Source organism: Callorhinus ursinus, unplaced genomic scaffold, assembly GCF_003265705.2.
Source record: "Callorhinus ursinus isolate GAN/ISIS: 27379988/994484 unplaced genomic scaffold, GSC_fseal_2.0 scaffold41, whole genome shotgun sequence".
Taxonomy (NCBI): domain Eukaryota; kingdom Metazoa; phylum Chordata; class Mammalia; order Carnivora; family Otariidae; genus Callorhinus; species Callorhinus ursinus.
In genome coordinates this window covers 11,026,723-11,049,141 of record NW_027397103.1, presented here as the reverse complement: position 1 = coordinate 11,049,141, position 22,419 = coordinate 11,026,723, and the positions used below count along the sequence as shown (strand labels likewise).

At 57.7% G+C, this 22,419-nt stretch overlaps 1 protein-coding gene and 1 long non-coding RNA gene across 17 annotated transcripts; both read left to right on the top strand.

Moving 5' to 3' along the window:
- The first annotated feature begins 65 nt into the window (after window positions 1–65).
- LOC112837508 (uncharacterized) lies at window positions 66–8,776 on the top strand. Of its 16 annotated transcripts, XR_012374873.1 has the most exons (5): window positions 66–223; window positions 634–676; window positions 943–1,004; window positions 1,102–2,893; window positions 4,146–8,776. It is a non-coding gene; the product is annotated as an uncharacterized lncRNA (long non-coding RNA). The 16 variants fall into 16 exon arrangements; XR_012374872.1 differs by having other exon boundaries at window positions 66–676; XR_012374866.1 differs by lacking the exon at window positions 66–223 and adding an exon at window positions 321–343 and having other exon boundaries at window positions 943–2,893.
- Window positions 8,777–10,126: 1,350 nt separating this feature from the next.
- Window positions 10,127–21,485, top strand: RHOF (ras homolog family member F, filopodia associated). Its single transcript, XM_025889608.2, has 5 exons — window positions 10,127–10,548; window positions 10,827–10,914; window positions 18,879–18,988; window positions 19,076–19,210; window positions 19,912–21,485. The coding sequence occupies exons 1-5, from the start codon at window positions 10,423–10,425 to the stop codon at window positions 20,071–20,073; spliced, it is 621 nt and encodes a 206-aa protein (XP_025745393.1). The 5' UTR covers window positions 10,127–10,422; the 3' UTR covers window positions 20,074–21,485.
- The last annotated feature ends 934 nt before the right edge of the window (window positions 21,486–22,419 follow it).

Genomic DNA, 22,419 nt, shown 5'->3' with positions numbered 1-22,419 from the left:
CCCCACCCCTCACTCGCGCGCTCCCACACTGCCTCCCCCCCTCCCCGGGGGAAGGCCTTTTAATTTATTTATTCTGCTGGGACTTAGGTGGGGGGCTTGGCTGGGGGGGGAGGGGGGTCTCCCCGGGCTCTACCTCCCGCGGCTGGGGCTACCCTCCGAGCCGCGGCCGCCGCGGCGTGCGCCTGGGGCCTCCAAAACTGTTTCCAAACTGCCAAGACCGGAGGTGGGCGCGTGGGGGCTCGGGGGAAAGGGCTGGGTTTTTTTTGGGGGGGGTGTGATTGTGTGTTTAGACGCTGGCAACTGTGGGGGGAGACAAGACGACTCAAGACGAGTTGCAATCGAGGTATCTCTGCTCCGGCTTCCTCCTCGGCCCCGAGACCCCCTCCCCCTTGGAGCTGAGCTAGGGAGGGGAAACCAGGATTTTAACCAAATTAGCATTCACGTTCCTGGGAGGATGTAGCCCTCGCCTGGACCTGGGTGATAGAAGCTTTTTGCTCTGTTTTTATTTTTGGAGAGGAGCGCCCTGTAATTGTCCTAAACACATGCTTCTCCCCCCCCTTCCTCCAGCCACCAGCAGAGGAGAGAGTCCCCCTTTTTTGCATTTATCTTTTCCTTCCCCTTTCTTTATTAAAGGTCCGGGAGTGGCGGCGGCCAATCAGCGCGCGGCTTCCATTTTGTGAGTTCAACTCCGAGGCTCCCGGGCTTCGCGGGGACGCATTTGCAGCCCCCTCTGCCTCTCCTCTCGGGCTGCCAAGGCGAAGGAGCCGCCTTGCTGGGGCTTCGTGGTGGTGTATTTCATATTGGGGCTCTTTTCGGGGTTTGTAATTTGGCCGTGGGTAGGTAATTGGCTGGAGCAGGGCGGCAGGGCGCGGCAGCCAATCAGCGCGCGGCTTCTATAGGGCTTGAGTTATTAGACGCTGATCTCAAAACATCGTTCATCAGACACCAAGGAGAGGCCAACAGATGAGGGGAGCCATTTTTCTGCAATGGAATTAAATGGCCAAGTGGGTTTTTCCTTTGTTGCAAATGGGGAATGTTTTTCCTTTGACTCCACCATCCAGTTCAGGACGCCTCAGTGTTGTGTTTAACATTTGTCAACAGGCTAAAGGACTCACAGTTGGAAGAATGAAGAAGACTTTTTAAAAAGATCTGGATTTTTCCTTATGACTTGGAATCCATCTTTGTCTTGTATAACTAGGTCATAGCACACCATTAATGTCAGCAGTTAACAATTTTGAATTCCAAAAAACCTAAGTAAATGACATATTTAATTTTTTTTCCTCTTTTTTTTTCTTGGGTGGGTGGGGGGAGCTTGGAGCTGTCTTAATCTGTATTCTCTTGACTGAACAATAAATTTTTAAATATATATAGTTTCCTCTATTAAACACTTAAACCTGGCCATCTTATTAACTCCTTCTGCTCTTTTTTTTTTTTAACAAGGTAATGTTTTAAATGTATAGTTCTAGGACTAGCGAAATGGCAGCAACAAAAAATTGTAAGCAGTCGTTACTCTTTTTAAGTTTTTAAAAACCTTTTATATTGTAAGTACCCAATCCATTCTGTCCTTACGCAGTGCAGTTTCTATGTTAATGTTGCTGAGATGTCCTTAATTTTCTGAACCTTCATCTGCATGTATGTCTTTGTTGCTCTTGTCTAATATAAGCCAGTTAAAATGCTTTTAGACGACTTTGCTTTTTATAAAGCTAAGGTTTTAGCTTTATGCTTTTGAAAATGTTTACAGCCATAAATGCTAGTCAGCTTTCTTCCCAGTAACGTACACTTTCTTTGAAAATCGATCTATTTGAAGAAAAACACTTCTGTTTTTCTCGTCTTGGTAGGGGAGTGGGTGAGGGAAAGGAAGACCTTCTCTTTGTGTACAGAGACTAAAGCCGTCACAGGAAACTAGATTAAAACTGGAAAACAAGTCCTAGCTGGTTCGAGCCAAACACCAACGTTAACTCGCGGGTATTTTCTATGGTGGTTGGGATGGCCGTGCGTCTTTTGCCTTTTGTTTGATTTGACCGTGTTTTCGCCTTTTGTCTCTTAATGACGATCACACCATTGCTATATCCAGAGCAGTAAACAGTCCTCAGCGAAGCCGCCTTTTGCCAACCCAACCCTGGAAAGTTTGCAGAAGTGGAAGGAGCAGAAAATGCCATGAGAGTGTAACTTACAAAAAGGTAACAACAACAGGAAAGACACCACCATTCCCCCAATACTCCTAACTAAACAATCCCCCCAAAAGATATTTTTTACATAACACGTCCAAAACCTCCGCCCAACTTGATCTTCCAGACTCCATGGCACCGGGCTGAGCGGGTAAGTTAAAAAAAAAAAAAAAAAAAAGTGCCTTTTGCCCCTTCGAGGAAATCTTTTTTCGAGCAGGCCAAGGGCTGCAGATGTTTGGGAGCTGAGGGGAGAAGGTTTCTGGAGCTTTATGTTTGGCAGCCGGATGGGGAGGGGTGGGGGGACGAGGAGGGCTCCTCAGGCCCTTCTGCCCCTTCTGCCCCGGAGGCGAGGGGAGGCTCTCCCCCAGCGAGCTCGGGCATCCATGGAGGTGCCTGCGCTCATTCCCCCTGGCTTTTCTAGGTCTGAGCCTTGATGGGGAGGAAAAAATTTTAAGTGTTTTGGAGATTGGGGGGGGGGCCTCAAAAGACGAGGAAACCTCCCCGCTCGGCCTAGGAACTCTTTCTCTTTAGATTGTGGGGCTAGCACTCTGAAGCCGGCTTTTCGGGGGCTCCGGGGCGTGCCTGCGCTTCCTAAGCAAAAGAGGACAAAAGGCCGGCGTCCATGTTGGCACCATGACGCAGCATCTCTCCTGCCTGCCACCGAGCGGTGCCTGTTCTCCCGGCCGCGCTCGCTCCTCCCTCCCAAACACGAGTTTTATTTTCAGGTTCAGAGCGGGGCCGGGGCCGGGGCCGGGACCGGGGCCGGGACCGGGACCGGGACCGGGGAGCAGGAGGGCGGGCCGGGCTGTGGGTGACTAATGGCGGCCGCCCTCCTCCTCCTCCTCCTTCCCTCTTGCCCGGTTGTCGTTGGGGGCCCGGGGCTGATGGCCGCCCCTCGCCGGGCCGGGCCCCGAGAGCCCGCAGGGCACAGCGCCCGAGGCCGGAGGGTGGTCGCGGAGACTGTTGCGGAGGGCTGCGGGCCCGGGGGCGTCGCGCGCCGCGGCTCCCGCGCTCGCCTCCGCCGGGTGAGGCGGCCAGACGGGCGCCATTTCGCGCGCCGCCTGCGGCTCGGGCGGTGGCGGCTGCTGCGCGCCAGGCGGGAGGAGGGAGGGAGGCGGCGGAGCCGGGCGGGGGGCGGGGGGGGAGGGGAGGCCGGCGCGCCGCCGCCCGCGCTCCAGGCCGCCGCCCGCGTGGACGCCCCTGGCCCGAGGAGGCCTCGACGACGAGCGCGGGCTCCGCAGCCGGTTCGGACCCCGCTCCCGACACGGGGGCCCCTGCGGGCACGAGGACGCCTCACTACTAGGCGGGGCCGCGGGAGCCAGTGGCAAAGGGCCACGGGGACGGTCGGGGCCTCGAGGCTCCCCCTGACTCCGACCGGGACCTCCCGAGGCGGGGGGAAGCCTCCCTCCAGGCCCGGCCCTGACCCTAGTCGGATCCCCGCTGCCCCGCTGCCTAGCCGGGCCTCGGCGCCCAAGTCTGGCTCTCCACGGCCGTGATGGCCGAGCCCGAAGGGTAGGGGGCCCCCTTTGTCCCCAGTTTGCGCTGGAGGCCCTCCGGGAGGCCACTGACGTTACTGATTTGGTCGTTCAGGGCACACCCTCCAACCCTGCGCTCTAGAGGCCGGGGGCGGCGAGGGGGGAGGCTTGCGGCCTGGGAAAGCTGAGCGGGCCTTCCCCGGGATCCCCCGAGGCGGAGGGCTCGAGGGTGAGCCCTCACATCTCCGGCCCTTTCTCAGGGAGGGGATGTGGACGGGGCGGGCCTTTGGAAATGCAGATGAGTCGCCTCCTGCTGCTAGTCGCCCGGGCTGAACCTCCGTGACTCAGCCGCACCCCCCCCATCCTTTCCAGAGTGAGGGCCGCCTGGGCGGATGGAAAAGGCGGGGGGGCTTTTGTGAGGCTCCCTCTCTTCCCTCAAGGGAACCCTGCCCGGTTTGTGGCTATCAACTCCCTAACAAACCCTCCGACTTTGCCCTGTCAGGCTCTTGGCTGGAGAAAGGGCGACCACCCGGTACCCCCAGAGTGAACCATCCTCCTTCGGACAGCGGGAGCAGGCCTAACTTCACTCTGATAATAAGGTAGGTGTGAGTCCTTTGCCAGCCTGCGAGGGAGATTTGGGGGGCTTGGGCCTGGGGCCCAGGGAGGGCGGGCACCCCAAACCCGCTAGGCTGGTTCTGCAGCCCCTCCCCCACACAGATGTGTGGGACTGTGTGTGTGAAATCGGCTCCCTGCTGGGCCTGCTGGGTCCATCCATCCCCGCCTGTCAGCTTCTGTTGTCAAGAGTTTGGGGCGTGCAATTCTATGCAGTGTTGAGACGCATAGAAGGTTGCACTTGCAAGTATTTCCCAGTTCTGTGTTTTGCGGTGGTGGTGGGGAGGGCCCTGGGTGCCTCTTCAGAAAGGTACCATCTGCTGCCAGGAAGCCGGGCCCTGCTCTGGCCCTCCCTTCCGGCCCTGAGTGGGGACATGTGGGTGACTATGAACTGGTATCTTCCCTCTGATGTCTAGCTGCCAGGGAGGTGGAGAACGCTACCAGAGAGCTGGGCCAGCTTCCTCTGAGAAAGAGGTTTTTTGACCCTTCTCCCCATTCCTGGGAATTCCACCATTCTCTGCAAACCCCCCCCCCAAAAAAATCCTGTTTCTACAATCAGACAGACTGGGATTTGAAACCTGGCTAGCTATTTACGTGCTGTGACTTTGCTTGAGCAGGCTTAGTCTCAGAGCCCCGTTGCCCCTGTGCAAAAATGGGCCTGGGTCAGTGATTCCCTGTCTTGAGCATGCTCTTTAGGACCGGCTCCAGGGCCCAGTTTTTGATTCAGTAGATGGGGACGGAGAACTTGGATTTCTAACTAGTTCCCAGGTGATGCTGATGGCTGCAATCCGAGGACGCATTTTGAGAACCTTTGGGCTGGCTAACACCTGGAGGTTTTGTGAGGGGGACAGGAGCAAGTGCACTTGAAACCCCAAGCTCAGCGCCTGATAGAGGCGTTAGCTTCCGAGTAATGGCAGTGCTCTCCTTACTCTCCTGACACAAGCTGACTGCTCATAGCTTCCTCCTGTCTGGCTCCAGGAAGCTCCACAGCTGGAGGTGGTGTGGCCCTTGATCTCTGATCCCTCCCCCATGTGATCTCTAGTTAGGGATTACTTTGATGAACCATTTGGGTCCAGGTGCCACTGATCTGCACCACTACCCCATTTGGACTGAGGTTTGGCTTCCTTGTGGGATGAGCCCTGCCTACTTTTACCCCACCCCTCAGTGTGAGGGCTAAACTGAAGTTTGGGGGAGCCGGAAGGGCTAGACCTGCAGGTTTGGTTGAGAGCCATCTTGACGCTTAATCAAGGGAGGCTCTAAGTCTGGTGGCTGTGCTGGTGACCTTGGGTGAGTCTCCAGTGTGAAATGATAATAAAGACGCAGGCTGGAAACGGGAGTGGGAGGATTAAGTGTGATTAAGGGGGCTTGGCCTCACGTTCAGGCTTCACACTAGTTGGCCTCCATTCCCATGTGGCTGCAGGGAGTGGGGGTTGGGCTGTCTGTGAGCTCCTCCCCCACCAACCCACCCCGGAGGCACGTGGCAAAGCTTCAGGGCAAAGGGGAAGACTGACTTTCCGTAGGCAGGGAGCCAGCCCCAATTTTCTTCCTGTGTGGTTTGAGTCGGAATGGTGGCCTGCCCCCAGCTGTTCCATGAGTGGGTCATGATCTGGGGTCCCAGAGAGTAGAAGTGACTCACCCAAGGTCACGAGGCCACCACTGGCAGCCAGGATGGGTTCCAGGTGTCTTGACTTGCAGCCCATCGCCTGTGTCCATGGCACCCCCCACCCCAGCTGTCTGGGTTATTTTGGGCTTCCTCCCGTGCCAGGCATCACTGCCAGGAAGCTGGGAAAGCTGTCTGGTTGAAAGTAACCAGCGTGGTGCTCTTGGCTCCTTTTGGCCCCCTTCCCTTGGCCCCACGAGGGTCTACAGCCCCAATAAGCTGGGTTTGGTCCATCTTTTGCTGGTGGGGGAAGGAGGTTCCCTCTGCTGCACCTGGCACCAGACCCTCTTCCCTCTGGGGGCGGGGGGGGGACGCTTTGTAAAAGTTGATGAGGTTCATGTTCTTCATATCCCGTGCGCGTCTTCCTTCCACTCTGGCCCAGAATCAAGATTTCAAGTTCGGTGCTGCTATTGAATTGCTCTTTCAACTCCCTTGATCCTCCGGTGACTGACTTGCTGCCTGAGGGTGTCTGCCATCCCTTTAGATAGACTCCTTAGGGCTCCCGGAGACAGGGGTCTTTATGTCCCACAGGCATCGGATGGTTAAGTAATTGATTTAAACCCCCCCTCCCCCCCCAGCCACTGCCTGGAGGGCTAGAGCCAGGTCCTCCACTCGCGCCCTCGGAACAATTAGGGAGCAATTAGGTGCGAACCTGTGGTCTGGATGTGATTTTTGGGAGGGAGAGGTGTCCCGATGACCTGTAAGGGTCATACCCCCTCCCCACTTCCCTCTCTTCTTTACCTCTTTCACCTTTCTTTGTCCCCCCACCGCACCCCCATCGCCCCCCCCCCGGGGGGGCAGGGAGGGGCGCAGCAGCTTGTCTGTCCTCCGGCTGTGGTTCCTCCTGGCTCAGAGGTTGGCCCCGCCCCCCGGTCGCCCCGTGAGCTCAGGGCGGGGCTGCTCCTGGCGCCAATCCGGTGGGGCCAGCCTGGAGAGGGCCACGCCAGCGGAAGGGCGGCCCAAGGCTGGGAGGTGGCTGGACCTGCCTAGCTACTGGACACCAGGGTCCCGCCTCTTCCGGCTCATCCACCGGGAGCCCCAGCCTGGAATACGACCTTTTGGACCCTCTGGGTGGAGACTGCCTCTGCCTGGACTGTGGCAGGAGGCACCCCGCCATCTTGGAGGCCGCCTGGGTCCAGCGCTGTCTCCAGCTGGCCATGACCTCAGCAAGTCCCCGCCCCTCTGGGAGCTGAGGTCTCCGCATGTGAACCAGGAGGAAGAAGGTGGAGGATGACCTTTTGAGCCGTGTCTGAGTCTGGCTTTGTGAGGGGAGCTTTTTGTGTTTCAGCATGACCTCCCCACCAGCACCACCAGGTACTGAGCCCTGGAGAGAGTCCTTGACTCCCCGGCCAACCCCGGCCACCTCCCATCTCTGGTACCTCAAAGAATATCTCAGTGTCTTCTGTCTCATCTGGGGTGGATGACCGGTCCCTCAGGTGTGAGGTGACCGCTTAGGATGTTCTCATGTACCAGGGAAGTGTAAGCTGGAAGAATTGTCGTTAACTTCCTTACCTATGCTGGGCAGACCTTGCTCTGACAAGACAGAAGTGGATCTGGCCCTTAGTTCTCTCCTGGTCTCAGTTGGCCTTACTATAGCACTGGCCGAATGAATTCCCCCCACAAATGCCACCTGGCCTCCCCGAGGCTTCTGTGTCCAACAGCTCTATGTTAAGATCCAATTTAAAGAATCTTTCTTGCTTTCCTAAACCACTCCAGGAATTCCTGGTGAATAGAGGGTGAATGACTTGCGTCCTCAGAACATCTGACAGGTAAGGGAGCACGTTCTCCCCAGGCGTGTGGGCAGACCCAGCTCCTCAGCTGGCCTGCCCTGGCCCAGCTGCCTCTGAGGAAGCTCTCAGCAGCTGGCCTGGCTCCTGGGTATTTTTAGGTACAGATCCAGCCTCTTCACCACTGGAGCTGAGTCCAAATCAAACACACTCCAGGCCGGGTCAGGCTGGGGTTCTGCCAGCCTCTTGGTCAGGCGTGGGTGGGTGGGCAGGCCGGCTGGGGCCAGTGTCAGCTGTTCTGCCCGGATGCAGGCAGGGCTGGGAAGCCTCTCCTTTCTTCCCCTCCCCCGCCTCAGTTTTGTGGAAGCCATTTGTTCTGTCTTAAGTTGGGGTCAGAGTCCTGTTTCTCAGGTGGAGAAAATGGAAACTTGAGGTCCAGGATTTTGAGGAAAGTCAGGAGATGTGGTGAACCCCAAGGTGACAGTTTGCTAAGAGTGCGGTGATGCTCCTAACTGAATTCTCCCCCCGGCCCCCCCTCCCCTTTCCTTCCCCCTCCCCCCCCCCCCCCCGAGCTTTAGGGGTCCCTGATTCAGGGTCGGGCCTGGGGCTGGCTGTGAAGGTAAGCAGGCGGCCCCTCACTCAGAGGCCTGTCCGTCCTGCCTCTCCTGCCAGCCTCAGGCCGCCACTGTGGAAACCTGACCCCAGCCCTGCCTCACCAGCCAGTCAGTTCCTCTTGGGTCACCAGAGAGAGAGCTTGAGGGCCCGGCTTTGGCTGGGCGCTTCTTTTCAGGAGCTTTCTGTCCAGACACCCCTCTTGAGCCTGGCAGCAAGGCCGCCCTCCCTGATCTAACCCCAGTTACCTTGACAACCATCTTTGGTCTTCGCCGCCCAGGCGCTGTGGAACCTGATGGGGTTTTCCTGCCACCATGCCTTTGCCCAGGGTGCCCATCCTGCTTCCCCTGGTCTGCCCTCCCAGCACTGCCTGGCTGAGGCTCAACCTTCCCTGGACCCTACAGAGGTTCTTGTCTCTAACTGTTCACATCTCCCAGACTCCTTCAGACTGCTTCCCCAAGACAGCGCCTTGCAGGCAGGAGCACAGTTGCCTCTCAATAAACTTGTGTTGCAAAAAAGGAATGAATGAGTTGCTGTAAATTTGTGTGTGGGGGGGTGCTTGACCCAGCGGGTGGCCTTCCCAAACCCAATGCCCGGTCATAGGACTCACTTAACCTGGAGCTGGGCCTTACCTGCTTTTCCCAGCTCTGGGCTCTTATTTGTAAGCTTCCACGAGCGGTCGCTGCTGCCCTCTGGTGGTCAGACCCTGCCTTGCATCCGCGGAAAACCTACCCGGCGTTTATGGAATTGCCAGGTTGGCAATTTCCTCCGTGAAGTAAAGTTTACCTGGTCTTTGCTGAGAACTTGAAAATTGAAAATCTTCCCGGGGGATTGCGGGGAGGGGGGTGCGGGTGGCTAGAAGATCCTGAGTTCTTCCAAACCCTCTCTGAGGAAACGACCAGGTCCTACCCCAGCTCGTAGGACCCGTGTCTCACTTGCGCATGCCTCAGTCAGTACCTGCCGGCCGCACACTGGCTCCAGGGGTCCCCCGCCTCTCTTGACCACTGGCCTGGATTGTGCAACGGACCGTGGGCCCAGGGTCGCGGGGAGGGACGGAATGGGGGGCAGAGGTGATCTCAGCCAGCAGCCGCAATAGTACCTGTACATTGTGCTCAATAAATAGCTGTTTTGATCAGGGAAGTGGGAGGGTTGGTGAGAATCCTTGGGATGAAGATACGTGGCTGCTGGCTGGAGAGAGCTTAATCAAATTTCAGGGTGGGGTGGGTGTTCTCAGGGGGCCCAGCTTATCTCAACCAGATCTGCCCTGGCTTTCCCCATCCCTTCCTCGACGGTGTTTTTCCTCGGTTCACGCCTCTGGCCCCCTGCTAGAAAGAGACTTCCGCCCGCGTGGTTTGGGGCCAACCCCCAAAGGATGTTGTTCCGAAGTCGTTCACCTGCTCTCCAAGCTGCCCGCCCCAAGGCGATTGCCCGCCAGAGGGCGCCAGACGTCCACCTTGCGCTCTTGGGGAGGTTGGGGTGGGTAGGTGAGGGAAACCGCTATTCCCCACCCCCAATCCGCACCCACACTGGCGCCCGTAGGGCTGGGCTAGGTGGGCAGACACGCCCCCCGTGCCAGCATCTTCCCCGGCACTACCAACCTACCTCGTGGGGAAACAGGTCGGAAGCCGACTTGCCCCAGGACACACAGCTGAGGCGGGGTGCAGACAAGGGCCTTTTCCCAGAGCCTGAGACCACGGCTCCTGGACCCCTGGTGCTGGGGCAAAGATCCGCCAATCAAAGGGTCCCTGTCCGATGGGGGTGGGGGAGGCCGAGCCGGCCAATCAGAGGGTCCCTGCCAGAAGGCGGAGCCTGCCAATCAGGGGTGTCCGGCGAGGAACGGCGGAAACGAAACGATTGAATCTTGTCGATGGGGGCCGCGCCTTGACGTGCAGGGGAGGGAGTGGGAGCGGCGCTACAGGCCGAGTACCCCCGTTCCTCAGTTGCCTCAGTTTCCCTGGGAATGAAAGGTGGACGCCCCGAGCGGGGACCCTAACAAAGGAAAACTGAGCCTGGGAGGTGAGCCCGGGTGGCTGCCTGGCGGAGGCAATGCGGGCACATAGTGGGCGGGGTTTATTTCGCCCCGCCCCCTGGATCCCGCCCCCACCCCGGATCGTTCAGCCCCAGAGGTCCGCCCGGCGCGCGGTTGCCAGTGCTGGCTGCTCACAGCCATGGATGCCCCCGGGGCCCCGGGCCCGGGCCCGGGCAGGAAGGAGCTGAAGATCGTGATCGTGGGTGACGGCGGCTGCGGCAAGACGTCACTGCTTATGGTGTACAGCCAGGGCTCCTTCCCTGAGGTGAGGCCCGCCGGGGGGTTGGTGGGGGTTAGACTGCGGGGCAAACGGGCTTGGGACCACCGGGGGCGACGGATGGCCTTCAGCCTGCACCTTGAGCCTGGACCCCGGCCCGGGGTCCTGCGCGTGGAGAGGCAGCCGTCACCCGGGGCGCCCCCTCGGGAATTCCAGAGCCCAGCGAGGTGAGGGGAGCTGAGCTGGATGGGGTGAAGGGGGCGGCACAGCTGGACCCTGGGCCACCGTCGCACCCCTTAAGAACCAGCCGACCCCTTCTCCGACAGGACTACGCCCCATCTGTGTTCGAGAAATACACGGCCAGCGTGACTGTGGGCAGCAAGGAGGTGACCCTGAACCTATACGATACCGCCGGTGAGTGCGCCTGCGCACCGAGGGTCCCTGGTGCCCGAAGGGTTCCCCCCCCGCCGCCCGGGCATCCCCCTCCGGGCGTCCCCGCCCACCAGCCCCTGTGGGGCCCTGACCTCCCAGCACTCCTGAAGGCCGCGGAGGGGTTCTGGCAGGGTGGCCCTGGAGGCTCAGAGGGCCTCGGTCGCCCCATCTTTGAAAGGAGGGTACTTGAATGAGGTGAACTCCTCGGCCACTTAATGTGCGCTTAATGTGCTGAGAACCCACGGCTTCGTTCCTCTCCTGAGGTTCTAGAAAACCGTGGGCATCGCTTCTGCTTCCCATGGTTCCAGGATTTCGTGTGTTGCATGCTGTGGTCTCTTAAGATTCTGTGGGCTGCAGATTTGGGTCCCCTGGTGCTAGGATTCTGTGGGCTGAATTTCTGGGTCCTGTGGTTCTAGAATACTCCGGGCTACAGATCAGAGCCTGTGACTCCGGGATTTTGTGGTTGACGATCCTGAGGCTCCGGGGTCCTGTGGACAGAAATTCTGAGTTCCACACTTCTGGGATTCCATCGGCTACAGTACATGGTTCTGGAATTCTGTGGTCTTCAGTTTTGAGCCTGTAGTTCTAGGATTCCGGCTACATTTCTGTGTCTCCCTGGTTCCCTGGGGATAAACCAAGCACTGAGGAAGGAACAGAGCTCTAAGTCCAGAATAAGGTTCTCTTGGCCACCTGCAGCTCCTAATGCAAGTGGATTTATGCTAATCGGGTCAGTTATCAGAGTCCCCGTTGCAGCGCGGGGTGGGGGGGGGGGGCGTGCGCCAGGCGTCTGCCCTCAGGAAGCTTCCATCCTGCACTCAATCCCCTTCGGGGCTGAACCAACAACACTGGCGGACAAAGGTCAGGACCTCACCCAACCTCTCTGACTCAGGGTTTAGTGACCTGTGTGGAACCACGTCACCAGGTGCCCTGTCCACTGCCAGCCAAGCCTTGTCCATGTGAGGGGAAGTCTCCACTGGCCTTGGATGGAGCCAAAAGCCAGACTGCCCCACCCCCAGGCGGCGAGGAGCATCTCTCACTCCACCCTGGAGGGAATCAGAAGAGGGATCGTCCCCAGACTCCTCCTCCGTTCCTGACTTCAGCAGCCTTTACTGTATGGTGGGACCCACCCTACAGTGGCTTCTAAGGACCCCCCCCCTTGTTGGATGAGGACCCCAAACCGCTGCCCCTTGAGCAGGGCCCTGCTTCCAGTCCTGTGAACTGAGAAAGCCAAAGGTTGCTGAGAAATTCCCCAGGGGCGTAGCCATAAGAGCAGTAAAACTTAAGTGTGTCTGGGATACTTTTAGTTTCACATACTTCCTGTCGGGGACCCAGGGAGGGGCAGCCCCATCAGCCCCACTTTGTGGGTGACGTGCTGGTGAGGCAGGGAGAGTTCACAGGATGGTTTTCACTCTCCTCCGTCCTCTGGGACCTCAGGGCCTCTCCTATCAGATCCCTAGGGTTCACTGTTCATGGAAGCCTCCCCCATCAGACCCAGCACAGGGACCATTTCTGGCCTCTGTGGCCTCGGCCAGAGAAAGATGCTCAAAGAACATGTTAGGGCAGATTGTGGTGTGGAGGTTCCGGAAGGTTTCCATTTGGTGTAAGAAGAATTTGCGCTCACAGCTGCTGCAGGAGGAATTGGAGGGGCTCCAGGCCCAGTCATCAGAGGCACGGGGACACCGCAGCGATGATGATCTTCCTGCCCCATGCTTTGGAATCAGACCTGGGCTTAGATGCTGGCTCCCTGGCTATGTGTCTTCTGGGCCTCAGTTTCCTCATCAGTAATCAGGGCTAACTAAGTCTCGAGGATTATACTAGACCCATGTGATGTGTAACACAGGGGTCGGCTGTGGGGAAGGGCTAAGTGTTGTCATGATTTTTTAAGGCCACCACCCCCAACCCCCGCCCGGCCATTCAGGCTCAGACCCAAGCCCAACCTGTTCTGAATCGAAGGCCTGCAGAGCTCCGAGCTGCCTCCCCCGACCCTCCCCAAAGGACTCTGGCAAGTCGCAGAGAAACAGAGCTGCGGGTTGAATGACTCCGTGGAGTCCTAGGGAAGTCGACAGGCTTCACGGTCAGCAGGACAGCCCAAGGAGAAATACTCAGGGAGAAAGAAACGTGGCCGCTCCTTCCGGGGTGTCCCGCTGTGACCCAGGAAGCGCTGTCTCAAGGACCGTGAAGGAGAGACTGGGTCATTCCTCTTCCATATGCCAGCACCCAGCACGGTGCCTGAGGAATGAATGCAGAAGAGATTTGGAGGCAGAGGTGCTCCTGGAGAATGATAAAGGCAGTGAAACTGTCTCTACCCATGGCGGATGGAGATAAAAAATCAGTGGCAAAAAAGGAGGGCCAGGGGACCAACTAGAGGAAGAGACTAAGGGGGTGAGGGGAGTGGCTGAGCTGGAGACGAGTCTCATAAAGGTTGTTGTAGAAGGTTCTGGAACCTGCTGAGCTAGACCCCATGGTGGGGGATGGTGGTGCAGAGTGGCATCTTTCCAGCCAACCGCCAGTTACCAGAGCTATGGGACAGGGGTGGCCCCTGGGAGACCAGTCTGGCTGCTTGTCTCCATCCTGCAGAAGCAGATACAGATGCCACAGCAGTGGGAGGCTGGGTGGAGGGGTGACAGAGCTCTCCCTGCTGACAGGTGAAGGGGAGGCGGACACAGTGAGCACTTTGCCCTAGCAGCCTTGCCTGCTGTGGGCCCTGACACCCTCAGAGGCAGGAAGCTGTGGTGCAGTCTGAAGTTTCCTGGGCAGAGGGGAGGTGGAGGTAAGGTGGGTTGTTAAGACACCAACTAGAGCTGGAGCTCTCTGGGCCTTGGGGTGGGGTCCTGGGGTGGGGCGTCACAGGGCCACCTCTGGCCCAGGAGGTAGGGAGCTGTGGTCCCCTTCCCAGCCTGAGATGGGAACAATAGGAACAGTGGGTGGGTGGGGGGCAAAGGAGTTGCTGAGACAGGGAATCAGGGAGCAGAGGGATGTCTTAAGAGCCAGAAGCCCTGGGGGCTTGAAGAGCTGAAGCTGCGGGCCATTCAGAACGTGGGCTCCAGGCTGGGGCTGCCCCAGCCGCTCCCGCCTCTGGGGAGGAAACGCAGGTGGGCGGACCCCAATAGCAGTAAGTGGGTTCCTCTTCTGGCAGCTTCCCCTTCTCATGTGGCCTGCGCCCCTCCCCTGACCAACGCCCTGGCTGGAGCTGGGAACCACCTGCTCTCTCTGTGGCCAGCAGATATGGGGATCACTGTGGCCCAGTGACACCCTCTTCTCAGCCTAGCTCCAGGCCTTAGAGACCCCTGCCCCTGGAAAGTGACTGACACAACAAAGCTCCTTCCCACAAAGGAAATAACCCTTGTGCTAAGTGAGAGAGAGCCTCACTTCCTCCCCGCCCCACAGCCCCACCAGCTTCAGGAAAATGGGCCACTTCAAGGGGAGCTGTGGCCCAGAAGATCTTTCCTTGCTAGAAACAAACGCATCCCTTTGCACGTAACTCCGTGCAAGCCCATCTGCAAAGGCCAGAGTGGGACCCCAGAGTGCCACTGGACAGGTGACTTGGCCCCTTTTAAGTCTTGGCATCAGTGTGGGTAAATGGGGAGGGTAATACTATCACCTTGTGCCTGGGGGGCCCCCTAAAGCTTGTGGGTCTGAAGATCTGGGGTTAGATCCCCGCCCAGGCCCCCAGGCCCTGGAAGTTTCTGTCTTAATAGTAACCCTAGTAACAGTCCTTCACCTTTGTTCGGCACTGCTTAGCCTACAAGTCCTTTACTTCCAGTATCAGAGACAGGGCTATCACCGCCTCTGCCAGATAAGGAAACTGAGGTCCAGAGAGAGAAGGCACCCAGGTCACAGAACGTGAGTCTGAGTGTAGCCTGTTTCTCCTGACTCCTACAGGAGAGGCGTCCACGACCCTCCACGTCTCCCAAGGGGACATGAGGTCAACATGTTCATCATTTGCAGGCCTGGTCCCCACGTGGAGGTCCACACTGAATCTTGGGAAAAGTTGAGCCAGGCACAATCAAGTCAGGAAGGCAGCCTGGAGGAGAGAGCTAGGATCTGGGCTGGCTGCCCATTCCCTCCCAGAGCCCCCCTCTCTCTCTCTCGAGATACCTGTGTTGGCAGCCTTTTGGTCAGGCCTGGGGCTGTAGGGTCCCTACCCTCTGGAGTGGACTGAGATAGAGGCACCCCCAGTAGTCTTACCTTGGTCCTCTCTCTTTTACAGAGCGTCCCCTTAGCTGTGTGACCTTAAGGCGACTCACTTCACCTTTCTGTGCATCAGTTTCTGCATCTGTAAAATGGGGATGACAAGAGCCCTACCTTGTTAGCATCGTAATGAGGAATGACGGGTTAGTGCAGGCAACGGGCTTCAAGTGAAGCCATGAGTGAGCATAATGAGCCTTCATAACGAGGGAGCCTATTGCCGACATGTGTTGTTGATATTCACTCTTTTTCGTATCGTTATCAAGGCTCACCTGCTTCTCACATACCCATTTCACAGGTGAGGAAACCATTTGTAAGGCAACAAGGTCCAGAGGTTGATTCCCAGCTGGGAAGTCCAGGAAAGGCTTCCTGAGAGAATTTTTGGCAATTTTAGAGTTGCGTGGCAGACACTGACCTTGGAGCTGACTGAGTTGGCACTCCAGCTCACAGGGAACCTGTCTATGACCTTGGAAAAGGCCCCTCTCAGCCACATGGGCTCCTTACAGGAAGAACTTTCTCGGCCTAGCGTACCTCCCAGGGTGGCTGCTTCAGTGAACCCAGGTGACCGAAGTGAAATACTCTTGCTGAAAGCCAGAAAGGTTATCACTAGCCCATATTCACACACTCACGTGTTTGTTCGTTCATTCACCCAACAGTTACTGAGCTCGCCTGTGTCCCAGGGGCTATAACTGTCCTCAGGGTCTTCTCTGCTCATGGGGCAGACAAAACCAAACCAAAACCCAGCAGCAGGGAGTGACATGTACTCAGAAGAATAATAGAGCTATGGTCGGGCATGGGGCAGTAGTCAGGGAAGCTCTCCCGGAGGAGGTGACGTTTCTGCAGAGACCTGAAGGAAAGGAGGGAGCAAGGCATGCTGCTACCTGGGCAAGAACCTTTCGAAGAGGGACGAGGGACGGGCAAGGGCAGAGGCCGCGGGGGAGGGGGGCTCAGTCTGACTTCCTCCTTGCAGCCAGCGCACTGAAATCCTCCCCAAGCCAGAGTTGCTAAACTCCCTGGCCCCGCGCAGCCCTGCTTTCTGCTGCATCTGACGAGAGCGGAACGGCTTCAGGCAGCAAGCAGCCAGGCCTGACTGGACGCCTGCCAGGCGCCAGGGATGATTTTAAAGGACAGATGTGGTCCCTGCGCTCAGGGCGCTGACAGGCCCCAGGGAGACAGGCCCAGGTTGTGGACACCTGGGGCGGGGGGCAGATGCTGCGTGGTGAGGGAAGGCCTCTCTGAGGAGCCCGCCGGTCAGGATGAGGGAAGCCGACAGAGCACAGGAGGCCCATTTTACAGCTACTTGTCCACTCCTGCCAGATTTCTAACGGGGAATAGACATGCACATTGTACCAGAAGTAGGAGCTTCATCATTACGTCGTAGGGGCCCAGAACCTATGTTGGCACAATGCAAAGCAAAACAGCGTTGCTGGCTATCAGCAGGAGGAGTGCTCGACCAGGACCCTGCTGGACTGGGGTCGGGCCCTGGCTGGGCGACTGCGGCAGTGACCTCGGGCAAGTCACTTCTCGGAAGCTCAGTTTCTGTGTAAATGGAAATATTCTTCACTTCCTGTCTAGCCCATCAGGTGATGGCTGCAAGGATTTCTTAACGGTTCATAGGCAGAAGCGCTCTAAAAAGCGTATAAAGCATAAAGTGGTGTTATTGTGAGGGGGTAGAGAGAAGACAATTATCCTGAAAAGGGAAATAATGTGGACATTCAGTTTGAATGTTTTAAAGTAAAATGCTAAGAAGAAAATGGGGGGCGGTGAGTAGGGAAGGCATTCCAGGTTGCGGGGGGACAGCAAGTACAAAGGTTCTGGGGCACAAGAGCTTGGTGGGTTTGAGAAACAGCAGGGGTCGGGGGGCTTGGTGGGGGAAAGGTCAGGTCTGTGGGTGCCAGGTCATGTGGACCCTTGGGAGATGTTTGGATTTTATACTAAGGGCAATAGGGAGCTATTGAAAGTATTCTTCGTTGGAGGGAGAGAGGCAGGATCTTCCTTATGTCTTAGATCCAGCCAGCTGCCAGGTGGAGAATGGATTGTTGAGGGGCAGCAGCAGATCATGGGAGACCAGCGGTGCCTTGGACGGGGATGGTGCCATGCTGTCCAATAGAACTTTCTACAGCGATGGGATGTCCTGCACCCGCGCTGCCCGTCCCAGGAGCCACTGGCCCTGTGTGGCAATTAATCACTTGAAATGTAGCTGGTGCAATGGAGAACCTGAATTTTTAATGTTAATTAATTTAAATAGCCGCATGGGGCTAGCAGCTACCCCATTGGACAGCACGTCTAGAAAGACGTGGACCAAGATTAGGAGAGGGGACAGTTTGGAGGAGCTGGGCTGGAGCAGCATCCTGGGTGGGTTTCCCAGCAGTTACAAGGATTTCTCCAGCTTGGTGATGAGGGCAGGAGAGTCTGAGTCGGCCGGTCCCTGACAGTCCCTCACTCCTTCCACAGTGTTGGGGGGACTCTGGCTGAATGGCAGCATGGAGTCCTCCTGGCCCAGCCTCTGTCCTAGCTGAGTCTCGGTCACACTGCACACCACAGGAGTCCTGGATTGAGGGACAGCCAGGGGGAAGGCGGAGCGTGGCAGTGTCCCTGGCAGCAGCTGGGGGCCAGGAGGACGAGGTTGTGGCCTGTCCTTGCTCAATGGAGAGGCCAGCTTTGGCAGGGAGGGAGGAGGGCAAGCTGGCACCACCCAGGCGCCCCCAGGGTGGGGGGAGGGGCCGGGGACTCCTGGGCCTCTGTGTTCCAAGTCCTGGAAGAAAGTCACCTTTCTGCCTTTGCAGAGGTGGCTGGAGAGCTGCCAGGGAGCCCAGAAGGCTCTCAGTTCTCACTGGGGGAGTTTTTAAATAATACTAGGGCATACCCGTGACTCAGGGCAGGGCATCATCCTGGGCCTGCTTCTGGACCGGGGCAGAACGACCACAGGACATCACCGCTGAGATCTGAGTGCAGCCCGTGGGTTGGGTTAGAGCCCGGCACCCGTGGTGGTTGCTCCAGCTTGCTAGTTCTACAGGAGGTGATAGGACACGCCTGTTCTTAGAAATCCGCAAGGACTCTGCTGGGGTGAAGCTGCAGAATGTACGCAATGACTCTCGCCTGCTCAAGGGTTTTTACGTGTACAAAGGGCAAGTGGGGCAACATGTAAATACTCAGGAATCTGAGGGAGTTCTTGGCATCCTTTTTGCAACTTTTCTGTAAGTTTGAAATTGTCAGTTAAAAAAATTACTAAAAAGCATTAAAAAACCACACCCAGCCTTGGCGTCTGATTCAGTCGGTGCAGAGGAGGGCCAAGCACCAGCTGACTCCCCAGGTGAGCCTGACAGCAGCTGTGCCCAGCCACCCAGCACTCTCCTCCTGGGATGTGCCAGAAGGGCAGGAGGAATTCAACCCGAGGCCCCGCCTCTCAGCCTGGGGGGGTCCCCTCCCAGATCCTGCAGTGGCCTGGTCCCACCCAGCCCCCACAACCTTCTTCCCGGAGGGGAGTTGATTTGGCGGGCGGGGGGGGCGGCGGGCAGCGCAGTAATTGCCATGGACATAATTGCTAGCAGGTTCTCCAGCTTCTCCTGATTACCCTGTAATCAGACCCGGTTCTGAGCACCGCATGGGTTTTATCTCCTGGAACCTTTGCTACTGTGGGCTGCCACGTCTGTTTTACAGATGAGCAAACCGAGGCCTTGGAGACAGAGCCCAGACAGGGGACTCAGGTGGACAAGGAGGTGGTGCCTCCCTGACCCCTACCTCCTCTCCCATTTCAGGGCAGGAAGATTATGACCGGCTGCGGCCCCTGTCCTACCAGAACACCCACCTTGTGCTCATCTGCTATGACGTCATGAACCCCACCAGCTATGACAACGTCCTCATCAAGGTGAGGCCCGTGACCCAGCCAGCCTGCCTCAGGGGTGGGGCCCACGGATCTGGCCTCAGCCCTGACGCCTGCCCTCTCCCTCCGCAGTGGTTCCCTGAGGTCACACATTTCTGCCGTGGGACCCCCATGGTGCTCATTGGCTGCAAGACAGACCTGCGCAAAGACAAGGAGCAGCTTCGGAAGCTCCGGGCCGCCCAGCTGGAGCCCATCACCTACATGCAGGTCAGGAAGGGGTCTCCGCTCTCCCCCCTCCCTCTGCTTCCCTACCTCATTTCATCCTTATAACCCGGAGGCGCGGACTGTTCGCATCCCCTGTTTTACGGGAGGAACCTGAGCCCCGGAGGGGTGAAGAGGTTGGGAGTCATACAGCGGACGTGCAGCGTAGCCAGGATACTGCCCCGTCTGCCCCAGGGTACTGGAGGGGCAGGCCTTGTTCGAGAGCAGGGATCCCCTCTCCGTGAGAGTCCTGGGCAAAACCAAACCCCGCGGCTTTTCTGGGCGAGGCATGGGACGGGACAATAAAAGGAACACAAAGGAAAACTAGTAAGAAAGTTTAATAAAAAGGAAGAAGCATTAATAAAAGTAAATTTTAGAAGTAGAGCTAGTTTTTACTGTCCTCGCCAGTTCCATTGCCTACATGGGGCCTGAGGTGGGAGGGAGGGCAGGGTAGAGGCAGGATGGGGCTTCTCTCCAGCCGCCACCGCCGGAGCCCCTGGGCCGCACCACAGGCCCTTCCGTTCCATCCACACACACTGCTGGGGGCTGGGCCTGGGGTGGGGGGAAGGGGGCTCCTCACCAAGACCACCCTCCCTTCGGAGAGCCCCCAAAGCCAGCTCCAAGTTCCCAAATCCATGGGGGGGGTGTCAGGAGGTGCCCCATGCTCCAGGCCCCTCATCTAATGCCGGCCCCTCCCCGCTCCCCAGGGCCAGAGTGCCTGCGAACAGATCCGAGCCGCCCTCTACCTGGAATGTTCTGCCAAGTTTCGGGAGAACGTGGAGGATGTCTTCCGAGCGGCGGCCAAGGTTGCCCTCAGTGCTCTGAAGAAAGCACAGCGGCAGAAACGCCCGTTGTGTTTGCTGCTCTGACCCCTCCGGGCAGGGCACACAGCCCTCATGCAAGACTGACAGGGCCCAGGCTGCCAGGCCCGGACTGCACCCCGAGATCCTGCTCCGTCCCCAGCTTCCCAGCGGCACTTTGAGTTGGGTGTCTCCCTGTGTCTGGAGCCTGTGGCTAGACTCTTAGAACATTCTGGAGATCTCTCCTTCCCCAGCTGGGGCTCTGACCCTGAGCTCACCTCCAGGTTCCCCCGGGAGCTGGGCCTGCATGGAGGGGGGTGAGGGTGCCGGACTCAGTCTCTCTGTACCCTAGAAGCAGCATTTGTCCCTAGGACTTGGGAGTACACAGCCTCCCCCCAGCCATGTGTGTTCCCCCTTTGCACACCCGATAGGTCCTGAAAGCCTGTGCTTGAAACAAACAACTACATCTGGTACGTGGATAAATGTGGATTTGTCAGCGCTCCACACGGCCCCCCTCAAGCCCGCTACTCCGCGTCACCCGCCTCCCTGGGCTCGAGATAGGCACGGCTGCATCCTCCAGCTTCTGGCTTCCTTCCTCCAGGAACACGGGGGCCACAATGGGACGGGGACTTATCGGGACAGCACACACACCAGCCCCGGACTTGGGGGCTGGCACCGGCCCCCACCCCTCACCCCCAGAGGACTTCAGTCTCCGCCTTTGGCTGGGCTGCCATCTTTCCAGAGCTGGGTGCACATGCCCAAGGGGGAGTAGAGACTCTTTCAAGAAGCAGAAAGTACCCTGGACCACCCATCCAGCCCCTGCCCAGGGGCTCCTCACCTGCAACCCCCCACTGCCGGAAACTCAAGACAGAAAGTGACATCAGCCCCAAATGATCATGGGCAAGTCCCTTCTCTCTACAGACTGTTGCCCTATCTGCAAAAGGACAGCACTGACTCATTTTAATAGTCATCACGCTCCCTCTGGTCCCTCACAGCCCCCACTTCTGCCAAGCTGAGACTATCCTGGCTTCCTACGAGAACACGCAACCCCCAGCTGCAGATTCACTGAACCTTCTGGAAGGTCTGGGGCCAGGAGTTTTTAAACAAGTGCTTCAGGTGATGCCACTGCCCCGGAGATTGAGAGCTGCTTGCTTCCTGAGTGAGCTACAAGTCAGTGTTACTGAACCTGGGATAATGGCTTGAGGTGGCTCCTGCCCTCCCAGGGATCTCCTGCCTCAGCACCTACTAAGCCTGAGCCTCTCTGACGTCAGCTGCTAAGAGAGAGACTCCTGTGTCCCACCCCATCCCACCTCACCCCACCCTGGTTCCCCAAGGCCCTGCCATGCCCTGGGGAGTCCAAAGAGCACTTAATCCAAGGGCTCGTGGACAAGTGATGGTACAGGATAGAGGTTAGAAACCATACTCTGTGGACCAAATCTGGCAGCTGTGTGTTTTTGTAAATAAAGTTTTGTTGGGACACAGCCACACTCATTTATTTGGGCATTGGCTGCTTTGGCCCTAGAACTGCAGACGAGGCAAACTGTGACAGATTATCTGGCCCTTTACAGAAAGTTTGCTGACTCCTAGTCCAAGGAAAACCCGAGTGCCTCAGGGCCCGAGGGAAGACCCAAGTGAGGGAAAAAGGACAGGTATAAAAGGGAGTGGTGGGGTCTGTGGCACACTAGAAAGCAAGCACCCCATCCCAGGCAGGCAGCTCAGCCCAGCCAAGAGCTTTCCATTTTTCTAGGGAAGGTAGAAATCTGGGTTTTTATGTCGACTCTTACTGGGGTGGAAGGGAAATTTCATATATTTTTTTTTAAATTAACAATTAAGAAAGCTTCAACTCCTCTGGGGGCCAAAGCATGACTATGGACACGGGCTGTGAACTCTGGTCAGAGGGGATTTGTAGGGAGGTAGTTAAGGGTAGCTGAGACCCACGTGTGGGAGAAAGGCTGCGGCTGGTGTATGGAGCAGGGGCAGAACATTCAACCAAATCTGCTAGCTTCTTCACCCTCCCACAAATACAGAATCGGACACAAGGTGACCAGCAGTCTTGTCCCGGCCTCCTGGGTGCCACCTCCTGGAAGGGAGCCTGCTCAGACTCTCCCCACCGCATTCCAGAACCTCAGGGGAAGGGAGGAAGGCGGGGAGGGTGGGCAAGCTCCATGATGCCTTAAGTCTCAGCCAGCGCTGAAGACCCACTCTCTGAGAACTCAGTGCAAGAATTCCGGGAAGTGGGCTGAGGGGTGGGGGTCAGGAAGCCAAACTCAAGTGTGAAAAAAAAAAAAACCAAACAAAAAACCCCCCTCAAACCACCCAAGGGATGCCGAGGCTGGGGCGTCCTCTGGTGGTCACTGCAAACCGTCCCGCCTCGGGCCCACCCCAGGGGCCACGCCGTCGGGGAGGGCGGGCAGC